The sequence below is a fragment of the Zootermopsis nevadensis genome, unplaced genomic scaffold, assembly GCF_977971745.1.
Source record: "Zootermopsis nevadensis isolate Lab colony 2312 unplaced genomic scaffold, Znev_1.0 Znev_ptg000033l, whole genome shotgun sequence".
NCBI classification, from domain to species: Eukaryota; Metazoa; Arthropoda; class Insecta; order Blattodea; family Termopsidae; genus Zootermopsis; species Zootermopsis nevadensis.
Genome location: NW_028259165.1, coordinates 7,732 through 19,769, shown reverse-complemented (window position 1 = coordinate 19,769; position 12,038 = coordinate 7,732). Strand labels below are relative to the sequence as shown.

General features: G+C 36.0%; 1 protein-coding gene and 1 pseudogene across 16 annotated transcripts in view; both read right to left on the bottom strand.

The window, feature by feature from the left end:
• The window catches only part of LOC147871959 (structural maintenance of chromosomes protein 6-like), a 37,359-nt gene extending 25,673 nt beyond the window's left edge, over nt 1-11,686 (bottom strand). For 9 of the 16 annotated variants that reach the window (XM_087359788.1, XM_087359789.1, XM_087359791.1 and 6 more), the window contains exons 1-2: nt 11,293-11,341; nt 8,173-8,278 (exon numbers count right to left, since the gene is read on the bottom strand). In XM_087359788.1, the coding sequence (XP_087215914.1) occupies nt 8,173-8,278; nt 11,293-11,326 (140 nt within the window). In that variant the 5' untranslated portion in view covers nt 11,327-11,341. Of the gene's footprint in view, nt 1-4,254; nt 4,408-5,429; nt 7,019-7,314; nt 8,148-8,172; nt 8,279-8,996; nt 10,259-11,057; nt 11,244-11,292; nt 11,342-11,556 lie in introns of those variants that run through there. The other 7 variants (XM_087359799.1, XM_087359797.1, XM_087359794.1 and 4 more) reach the window with 7 other exon arrangements.
• LOC147871960 (U5 spliceosomal RNA) lies at nt 8,469-8,581 on the bottom strand (annotated as a pseudogene).
• Nucleotides 11,687-12,038: the final 352 nt, after the last annotated feature.

Here is a 12,038-nt window from a genome sequence, read left to right as displayed (position 1 = left end):
ACTTCAGTATCGCAAACCAGACAGCGTCGAATGACAGAATAATTAGTTAATAATTAACCGGAAAGTATTCAGGATGGACGGCCAGTGGCGTAGTTTAAGGTACCATCCAGGCATCTTCCTGGAGATACTGAGGAAAATCATGAAATACCTCCATCAGAAAGCACGGTCTTTGGGCTGAGAACAGAGCCTCACAAATACGAAACCCGAACTGTAATTATGTGACTGCGATGATGTTCTTTGTCACTGAACAAGTAGACCTATTTTCTATACGTGTTTGAGGATTCTTACGTTAGTAAGGGAAAATTGACTGCATAAAAACGTAACAAATGGCTGCTCAGTCAATATGTTCTTGAAGAAAGGTACATTTATCATTAATTATATTACAAAAATAACGTTATATAAATCAATAATGGACTGAATCGTTTCCTTGGCTTTATAAACTCGTCATTAAAGAAAAACTAAGATGATTTTGGTAAGATCTGAGTTCCCCACGGCGACGAGTATGATGATGGGGGCACAAGGATCTGAAACGGCGGTCAATATCTACCAAACTATAAACGGCTTCCGTACAGACTAAACTTTTAGACGACTAATAGTGCCTTCCACTGACGTTAAATTGTTTCGACGGGTAAGATCGAGCGAGTTCACCCGGTGACTGCCACGACTGCACACTGGCCGGCAGAAAAGCAGCTCATTCATTACAATTGCAGTGCCTAATTGGGCACCTCCAAATACAAATTAGAGAAAAATCCGGGCCAGCCTTGTGACATATTCTGGCCTCCTGACGATAACTGACAGATACAATGACCTGAATGTTAACGCCATCCGCAAGTTAAAAATGAACTCGGACACGCTGTCAAAAATGTATCCCCTTTTAAACCGTTGCTCTAACACTTTTAAGTTTTTCATTCGGGCTACTACGGCAACCGCTGCTTGTTGTTGTCCCCATTTTAAAGAAGAACAATTAGGATTCTCTTAGCTCGAATGTGACTCCGATGCAGTTCGAAGAGCCTCACACAACAGTTAAATGGAGTATTCTAATTGTGACTGCGCGTGGTACGTGCAGCTGCTAATACTTTAAAGGTTGCTGTGTATGCGAGTGGAAATGTATATGGATTCTGAAAGACTAAATATAATTAATTCATCAACACAAATTACAGGACAGAATTTAGCAATTAGTAAAACTCTTACTGGTGAATACCATAACATAAGTGTAAAAGTTTCAACCTGTAGTTTAATATCACCTTAGCTGTACACACAGCCACGTTGTTCACGATATCGCAGTTTAACAGCTTTCAGTAGAGGGACAAAAATGTTTGGTACTGGTGAACAGTTGTAATTACAACTAATACTTTTGCTGCAATGTCACTGACAATTAAAAAAACTGGCACAAGAACAAATACAAATAAAAGCTTTCTTACTCAGACTAGTGACAGAGTCCTCAAGCAATACGGTACGATCCCTAACTCACAAAGCAAGATGCAATCAAGGCATGGCCAGTGCATGCCTTTCAAATTCCAATGCAATGCCAAATGTAGAATGACTTTCAATAAAAGATAATCATCACAAGGCACAGAAAGTATGATCCCAAAATCCTAACAAGCTGTCTTTTTATACTAAAACACATAAGCTCCATTAGGCCCTCATGCTATTGTCATTAAAGAAAAAAGTAACCATATTTATTCCTCTGTTACTTTAATAATGCTTTGTCATTTCCGAGGAACACTTATCATAAACTGGCAGGAACATTGTAAATTATAAATTGTACAGAATACAGCAATACCCAGAGGAACTGAGGAAAATAATGAAAACTGAAAAGTTAGGGTATCAGATTTGAATCCTGAGACTATGGTGAACTGGAAAGAGAGTAAAACAAAGCAGCTGTGGCATATTTTGTTATATAGTTCACTGGAATGATGAGAAAACATCAGTCTTGACACCTGTAACCAATTTCAGGATGTAAGCCACATACAGCGGTATAAATTTTTCCTATTAATTATAGTTAATACATTCATTCCTCAATTTTTAAAGGCAGATATTCCCTTTTTTATTGCTACATATATAAAAATTAATTTCATACTCATTTAGAGAAAAATTATTATCGATATGGTAACGTGATACATTCACATACTAAATAAAACCTACAAGTAAATATGTAGTACACACACATTTAATATAATGAACACTGCTAATTTGATACTAATTAAAACAAATTATATAAACAACAAAATTATTATTCTTTAACCCACTGCTCCTCAGACTGTACAAGAAGAAAAACACAGTGAAATGTCACCTGTAATTTTAAACTGGGTTTAAGGCACTACAATCTACTGTTTAAAATGTTTTAAAAATAAATTTAAATGGTGGCATTTGACATCAATATATGACGATTCACTTGTGGGTACAAGTCGATTGCTGAGGTACCAACTGAGAAGCTACAGAATTAAATATGCTATCTTGTTATTTGTTTCATAGAGATCCTTGAAACAGCAAAGAGCATTCTCAGATTTTTTTGTTCAATATTTGGACCAAATACGTATGCTGCAGGACCCTTGTAAGGGGGGGAGACATTTAGACAGGGGTAGGGGTGATTTGACTGAAGAGTATCAATGGGATTAGCAGAGCAAGGTATTGTATCACCTGCCTGGAAAGAGTAGTAAACTATAGCACATCCCACAGTACTGCAGTATGATACAGCTTGCTTTTATGATATATAAAGAGTTCAATTTCTTCCCAATAAAAAATGACAATCTCATAAACTCGTGGGTATTTTAAGTAGAGCTGAAGTCTGAACTTCATTCCCTCAAATATATACACAGTCATAATGATATAAACAGGGGCATTTTAAACTGCCTTTAGACTGTTTAGTCCGATTTTGACATTCTGCAGGAAAACAAAATTCCTTTTAATTATTCCAAATTGTTTGAAAATTTCAAGTGAATCTTAGTTAGAGAATCCTTTCCTTAAAGTGGATGATTAGGTTAAAAATTAATCTTTGACGTACTGTCAAGCCTTAGAAGCATTTTGGACATACACAGTGCTATTTGTCTGAATATACAAACATTATAACAATATCATGACACAACAGGACCATATAGTCCTATTCAACCAACCACACACACACAAATTAATGGGACACTTAACCCTTAAAGCTTAGGAACATTTGTTCACACAGATCAACGCTTATATCGTCCAGTAACCGAGACCTTCAACAAAATGATGGACACCAAGAGAATTCAATGGATGTCATGGTATTGGCCAAATTTTATTTTAGATTTTAATTGAATTATTCTTATTACCAGATGCCATACTGCCACAACAAGCTGGTTCAATTTCACTGTCAAATGAGATTACTTCATCAGAGACACTCTTCAAAATTAGATGTTCTCTATTTCGTTCCTCAAGTTTCAACTAAACGTAACTTCAATACATATGTCAGTTTCTGTAAACATACGACGTAGGTCATTTACAGTATTCAAACTTCCAAAACAACAAAAATCACGCAACTACAAACAATGAATGAAGTATTATTTGTTGTGGCAACATTGCGTGTTTCATCTAGCTTACATTCAGATGTCACTGACAAGACATCATCCCCATGTGATCTTTTGGTAAAAATAACTTTCATAGGGTTGGTAATCTTAATTTCAATTTCGGAGTTGTGTGTGTGTTTGCTTACAGTTCAAAAAAATATATTCTAATTCATATGAAATTTGAAGTGCTTCTTCCTGGAAACCAAGAAGATATTTTAGAAAAGTCAAAAACTCAGTCCTGAATTTGAGTGCTGGTGATGGTGCTTCCTGTTGCTTGGAAACTAGACATGAAAGGACAGTGCCATGACCGAAATTGCTTTTTTCAATAAGCAGACCACAGTAAAAATGGCTGCAACTCCAAAAACAGAGATACGGGTGAGAAATGGCCAATGAATTTTGCTTACAAAACATCTTGTTCCTGCTCATAAGGTTCTTTTACATGCCCTAAAACTATGACATGAGACCGCCGGCTTTACTTCCCCTCTGAAGAAAGTTTTATCATCCTTAAAAGTCCACCGACCTTGGCTGGGTTTGAACCCGAGAACCCTGGGTCCAGTGGCGAAAACGCAAACCACAAGTCCACTGAGGGCAACTTAAAAGTACAATAGTCAAAACAAACAGGTAAGCAGATTAATACGGAGCAATCACATTATTACACATTATCAGACTTTCATCTCATCATGCTGACTTAAGAAGCAAGTAATGAATTCCCTATTTCTACCTGCTGACTCAGACGACTCCACCTTGATGTAGTAGCCTCCACATCTGATTTCACTGTCTGTGACATGATGCCATCATCCACAAAATGACGTCCAATATCCTGGATCTTGGCCAGGCGAGCTTCTGGATGATTTCGAATGTAGTTTTCAAGGTCCTTCAAAAGAATTGCTAAATCATTTACTTTCACAAAACATAAAAGTAGCTATAGTGACTTCGAAAGCGATCCAGGAATGACACTTTTTAGGATATAAGCCAAAAGACCGATCATTTGCAGGAATTCCATAATCTTCAAACACAACTCCATATAAATTGTTTGTTCTTTAATGTGTTTACTCATCAAGGAGATGTGCAGAAGACTGAAATAAGAATTATAACCTTGCAAGCTACCCTGAAAGACCATTTCCTCAGAACTCACTCTGATCCATAAATTTCAACAAGAGATGTGAAAATGAATATAAGCCAGTTCAGAATGTAACTGCTACATAGCCTGCAGATATGGAGTCTTCTCAAAGGTTTCAAACTCAGTTATTCTGACCGAGGATTTTTGTGGGGTCTCCTTAGTATTTTCACATAAATGCAAGAAAACTGCCCTAAAGTAGACTCTCCCCTCAAAACTACCCTACTCCTATTCATTCAGTTACGAGGGAAAAAAATGTGTTAATGCCTGCACTCATCACCTTCACAGTAAATAGTCTACATGCATTATCCTCAGAAGGTAAATTTCAGATTCACTGAATATGTAACATTTGAGGTTTCCACAGTGACAAATCCAAAGACAATGATCACTGGTAAACTTATACCAGACCACAGAAGACAGCCATCTTATGTCTGGTCATCTGACTAAGTGATTTCCCTAATCGCTTCTCTAGTTTGTCCAACCAATCCATTTCTTGGGCAACCAAAGCTGATTAAGGAAAATTCTCATATTTTATTCAATTACAGAAATTTCAAAAAAAACAAAAACAGATGATAGCTGAAAATAAACTATAAACTCTTGCCTGACTTACAACATGACGTAAAGTCACCTGGTAATTAAACAATATCTTACTATTAAATAACACACGTAACATTTATGCACACTGAGTGGAAACATAGTGAGTATGCATATACTGAAAAACGTGAAATGATTCAGCATCTGTGCGTCAGTCACCAAGATCCAGTTATCATCTGACTTACTCATCACCCAAATGACGGAGGCTGCAAAGCATCTCAGCAATATTATGGTAAAATTAGGATGAGCGAAGAAACATAACCAGACTTTTCAGTAAGTTTGTTGAAGGAATCTGAGCAGTTGTAAGAAATGTGTGTCTTCCAAAACAATTCATCGAAGATCTCAATGGAAGCCCAGCGACACCAGAAACAAAAAGATCACAACATCAAAATGCTGATAAGTTTTTCTAATTTCAACAGAAACAACCATTATAAAACTGTTAATATAAAAGTACATAAATCTAAACAGTTCTGTCAGTACAAAGTTCCTCTGTTACGGATGATGGCACAGTACAATCTGTTAAATCATTCTCCATAAATTCAAAATCACAGGATGTATCATTTAGAGGTTATGAATCTCGATGTAAGGTCATGTGTCGTACTTGCAATTTACATTTCTTAAAAACTAGCAGAACATATGAAATAAGCAATATTGCTATAGACATCTGCAACATTTCAGAAATATCTTTGACAGAAGAAACAATTAGCAGACCTCAAATAGGTAAGCTGTTTCAAAATTTAAAAAAAAAATAAAATGACTTTCATCGAAGATACTGAAATTTTACAGTCCAACAGTAAAGCAGATAAAAAGTTATACAAATTAGGGGACTTGTTTACAAATAAATCAGACATCTCACCAAATGTAAGTTAATAAGGATGGATTCTCATTCTGATACAAAATCTTAAGAACCAACATACTGCTGCAAAATTTGTCTCATCTGCTGACTTACAAGCGGAAGTAGAGTCAAGTCAATGTGTCAAAACTCCTGGAAAACTTCAGAAAGAACCTTATTTCCTTTCCAAGAAAATCAGAAGTGATAAAACAATGGTTCATGGGTAACCCCAAAACAAATCTTCAAAATTAACAGGTCTAGTATGATGAATCATAAAAGAGGCCAGACGAGTTCACTCAAATGCAAGGAGCACATAGAATGTCCTCCTCTTTTGATGTAAACAGAAATCTGTATTGGGAGTTTATTTCATATATAAGTTTTTCTAAATAAAATGTTGTGATTGCTTTCTTCACTCTGTTGTTTGTGCAGAAATTTCTGACAACCATTCCGGCTGTTGCGCATTTCTTAACATATTCCTCCGCATTTAGTATTGCGCGACTTTTCGTTCTTCCAAAAACTCAATTTAGAATTCAAAGCGAAAAGGTTTCGATGACATCAATGAAATAAAGGGGACAATCAAAGACTAGGTTTTCAAAATTCCACAGCAACTTATAAAATTACAGAAGCTCGGTATTTGCTGTAACAGGTTTGAAAGGGTACTTCCAAACAGAACAGCATCAAATAAGTACTGAGATAAAATTTCAGTATGGAAATTTAACTTGTCACATCTCGTGACACTGGCTATTAATGAAACAATAGGAATGTGATTCCTCACAGAAACTGCAGGATACAGAATGCCGGATCTTAAATGTAACAAAGATAATACAGAAGAACCAATAATAAATATGAGGACAACATGAAAACTATGAAAAGATGCATGAGAACAGAATTCCAAAGCCACTTTATCAACATAAACCGAAGAGTAGAACAATCCAGGAATGCCTGAAAAAAAAAAACAGAATAACTTTAATCCCTGTATATGGGGCAGGCCAAAACTTAATCCATAATGTTGATGTTGATCACGATGAGACGAAACACCTTCAAAAACCAAAGATGATAAATTCAAGTTTTAGATCCTTTACAGCAACACATTCATAAAAACAGGCCAAATCTTTGGCAAGATGAGAGGACAGTATTACTTTTGACAACTTATTCCTGTCCGAAAAAACAAATAACAGTGTTCAAACATTTACCACAAGAAAAAATCTTAAAGAAATTTAATTTTCAATCATACATACACAAACAATAACAGTAGAGATTCTTGGGCAATGACATTCCAGGCTTTTTACAAAAATAAAGTATGTTACAAACATATTTCCAACTCAGTCCTCAGTTATGAAGATGGCGATATGCGTTCAACCCACGAACAAAGGACAAGTAGCGGCTTTGTCATTACGCGTGAATCGAGTGAAGTTATTTACTTCTCAGAATGGCACGTGTAAAATACCCACAATATTAATGCATAAACGTACTCAATTTCCCTTGCCCAAGTCACATACATTCGAATATGCAGTCAATTTCTAGCGTTCTTCTTCCAATCACCGCCCGCACAACATTCGCAAACAACTCAACACAACACAACCTCAAATTGCAAAAAACGAATATGAACGTACGTTGCAGCGTCTTAAAGGATAACCGAATGACAACAGGAAAACCATAACGATCCACACTGCAATGAATATTCTGATTTAATACCTGGGTCCAAGAGTTACGAAGGGAACTGACCCTCAAAACACAAAGAAACTAAAACAAGGCGGGGTCCTGCGCAAGCGCAAGACATCGTCACTTGCCAGCAGTCACAAGTTTCGTGCAAGCAAGCCGCTCTCTCTCTCTCTCTCTCTAACCGAATTGCTCATGACTGAGCATCCTGACCCCACATGCGTTGCTTCAATAGGCCGTGTTCAATACACTCTCAATAAAGTATCACCACGGTACATAACACAGGAAAGCCGATTTCACTGCACTACACATCACTAGAAAATTATCAGGTCAAGACTTCCGATACACCTGGTGGTTTACTTTCATACTTTTACAGGTTCCCTGTGCTGAAAGAAATATTCTCTGTACATCAGAGAGAAGTAATGATGAACACTTACCCTTTAGACGGGCCGCTGGCACACGCAGCTGGATCTTCCTGCAAGCCAGACAGCTGATCCTGAACAACATGCTTTACTCTCTTTCTTGATGGACCAGGTTCCATTGCTGTGAACATACAACATGTATAAAGAAAATACAAGCAGTTTTCATCTAGGATTTGACATGGGCAATGGAATTTGTAATAGTGAATTGATAAGGACACGGTAGTGTTTGAGAATAATATTACGTTAGATCCCAAAACTGCACAGAAGTCTTCTTTTTTCTGACATTCTCAATACAACAAAGTTAAAAAAATAAATCAGTAATCTAAATGTAGGAATGAAACTGTATGAACCATATGTTCCCCTCAACAGAAATCTTCAGTAAAAGGCAAAAGATTTATGCGAATATCAAGGGAAACCTGAGTTTTTAAATAAGCTAAATAATGTAGAATAAAAAATTAGATAAAACCCCAAGCATTTGGGAAATGTGTGATTATTGACGTTGAAAGAAATACGAGTATAATGAAATAACAGTATGTAACGACGCCATGCTGCAGAATTCCGCCCCAAAACATGTAATGACACACACCCTACCACTTACAATCTGGTACCTTGAAACAGTGGGGTGCTTCCTCAAGTATAAACTTTAACCTTTTGCAGCTGAAACTCGTGCAAATAATATTTAAAAATCAACTTTCTTTTTCTAACAAAAAACAGCCTAATCAACTGGTGAATGCTCTTTAGCAAAATTATCAATGCTGATCAGCCTGCAAACTAGTATACCAATTCATCAATGAAGATGAACATGACAAAAATTTAAACCAATGGCAATGGTATATCACCTACGATAGATGTGACAGACATTAAGAGTGTCCCAAGTTACATCTGTCATTTCCATACGGTTATCTCTGCACGAATATCATAAAATGTAAATGTTGTGCATTGAGGGAATTTCTATAAAAGCCCATATTATATTGGACCAAATTGTATCCTTGTATTTAAATACGTGCTCAAAAGCTGTCATTACAATAAAAAAGTCATTCAAATTCTGAATGAAAGTTCTGTAACAAGTGAATAATATGGGCATGTGAATTCTTGCAAAGCAGAAGCAATCTCCTGACCAGCACATCAACATCCAGTCACAATCCCTGCAAGATTTCAACACTGGTATAGTGAAGATAGTTTCAACAAATGTTCTCAAACAAAATGAACAACAGCAAGACCAGCAACGAACATTCACATAAAAGACACACTGCACCTTAAATTCATGGGCAAGGTCTGTGTTGGAAAAGCTGGCAAACAAATCAAAAGAAAACACAAGATACACACACAGATTTCAAACTCGACGTAACATTTGGGTTGTGGGGCTTCCATAAAAATAAATCTGTAACAGGCACAGTATCTTCACTCTCAGTCTGAAGCCATTTTTCAGTTCACTGTCAATCTTTTCAAAACTTCTCATAGCACGCACCATGACATGAACTTTTGATTTCCTCATTTCTTACTAACTCTGGAGAAAGTTTCCCCATAATCAAACCAGTGTTACTGGACTCCCAGAAAACTATGCCCAAAATACGCCATCAGTAGGTCAGCCTGGTATATGGTGTTCTTTCAAGGATGGAATCACTCAATCCCTATCACACACTTTTATTATAAATTCTGTTGCCCATTTTCTGTTCTCAAATTTCCTAAGTACACGAAGCCTTTGTTTTACTGTCAGTAGAATTTTATTATGATTTTCATCCACCTTCTTTAGAACCCCCACCCCCACCCCACAGGTAAGTTGAAGGCCTATTTCACCTGTGCTTATTTAAAAAATTAGTAATGCATGAATATTCCAAACACTCATAATCAGGAGCTTACTGAACAAGTAAGAACCCATAAATTTCTCTTTCATGACATTATGCAATCATAATGTACAAAGTCAACAGATTTCTAGTACTTTCCTTTTGCAACCATGACAGGCCCAATATAGACAAGTTGGTGGGGAGTGGAAATATTCTACTTGAGTGTGCGCTTTGGAATACAGACAAATCACATATTGGATTAACTGACAATTCATCCTTAAATAGGAATGATCATACCAGACACGGATTACAACTTAATTCAGAAGGCAAGTAGAAGCTTGTGCAACTCACTGCTAATTAGATTAGGTGCAAACTGGATACCTGTAATCACTGATGTAAGATCTAACCCTTCTTTTAGGCTTAAGCCCAAATCTGTCACCAAATACCTGAAAGATGTCTACATCAATGCTAATAAACCAGTTCTAAATTCAGAATACAATCAAGATAACGTAAGACTTGAGGTTCTCACAGCGGTGAATATGAAGATTTCTGTCTTCTGGGTTATTGCGCTGTGTAGTCTGGTCGATGTTAACCAACGTTTCAGAGGTCATACTGCCTCCGTCATATTCATCGCCCTGATGACGGAGGCAGTATGACCTCTGAAACGTTGGTTAACATCGACCAGACTACACAGCGCAATAACCCAGAAGACAGAAATCTTCAATCAAGATAACAATTCTGTGGTGCACCATCATAACATAAGAGGACTTTCAAACAAAACTGATCAACTATCAGTGTCCATTAATAATAAACACACACCCTAATCTGTGTTTAACCCAACACCAGAGGTAAAACTTGAAAATGTTACTTTTGGAAGTACTTACTCTAGATGAAATATGGTAAAAGAAGGTGCAAGTATTATTGCCAAAAAGAACCTAAAATTTAATTAGATAAATGTATTGTGTCACTAAAATAACAAGAAATAGATGCTGCATTGTGCAATTGGAATCTAAACATTCCAACATATATGTCCTAGCTATATATAGAGCCCCCACTGGCAATGCTGACTTTCCTAAACAAGTTACAAAGCATTATAAATTATCTTTATAAACCTACAGCACAACATCGTCAACTGTGGTCCCATTATCATCAATACAAATTATCTTATTGAAATTTACAATAAAAATGTGTAAAATGCTCGAGTAGCATCTTCCAATGTCATGGCAACAGTTAATTTCCCCATAAGAATCCAAAATTACTCCATCTGATCACGATGTATGACTTCTAGTAATATTAATAATAAAAAATCGATCTCCAGTTATCATAAGTACAGAATACCAATCAGACTCACAAATGAAGACACTATTAAAGAATGTATCTCTCATCGAATGAAAATTGGGAATGAGTATTAAACAGCCTTGATGTAGATTCAAAATTTAACACATTAATAAATAATCTCTTAAAAATGTATAAGCAAGTTTCACCACCAAAACAGTGATAAAATATCTGAAAAGAATGATTGGATCACAAAGATAAAAAAAGATTAACTAATTTGTCAATAGTGGAACAACCAAATAATGAAAATTCACTGCACGAAATATTTTAAAATACTTACTTCCTCGAGGTCTAAATCAGATTAAATGTGAGAATCAGACTAAACAACCTAGAGCAACCCAACAAAATAAAAGCAGTCTGGAAAACATGAAAAAATTAAATCATGGAAATATTCTACAGAAATATTGACCTCATTAATAAAGATAAATGATAATGTAATAAAAAATATTAAGCTCTTAGCAAATTATTTCAATATTTCTTAACAAATACAGAATAGATTAATAATCACGTTGCAAAAAAGAAGCAGAAGACGAACAAAATATGTTAGTTAAACAATCCCAAACACACGAAGTAGAATGATGGCGCCTTCGTCGTCGCGACCAGAGATGACATTATCAGAAACGCAGAGAGAACCACTATTCTCGTCAGCACTTCAAACACATGTGCAATATTTTTTGTTCTTCCTTTGTGTTCAAGTTGATTTTATTTTTCAAATTGTCTCCCTTTCTCTGTTGTTAAACATCAACTTTTCTCATGTTATAC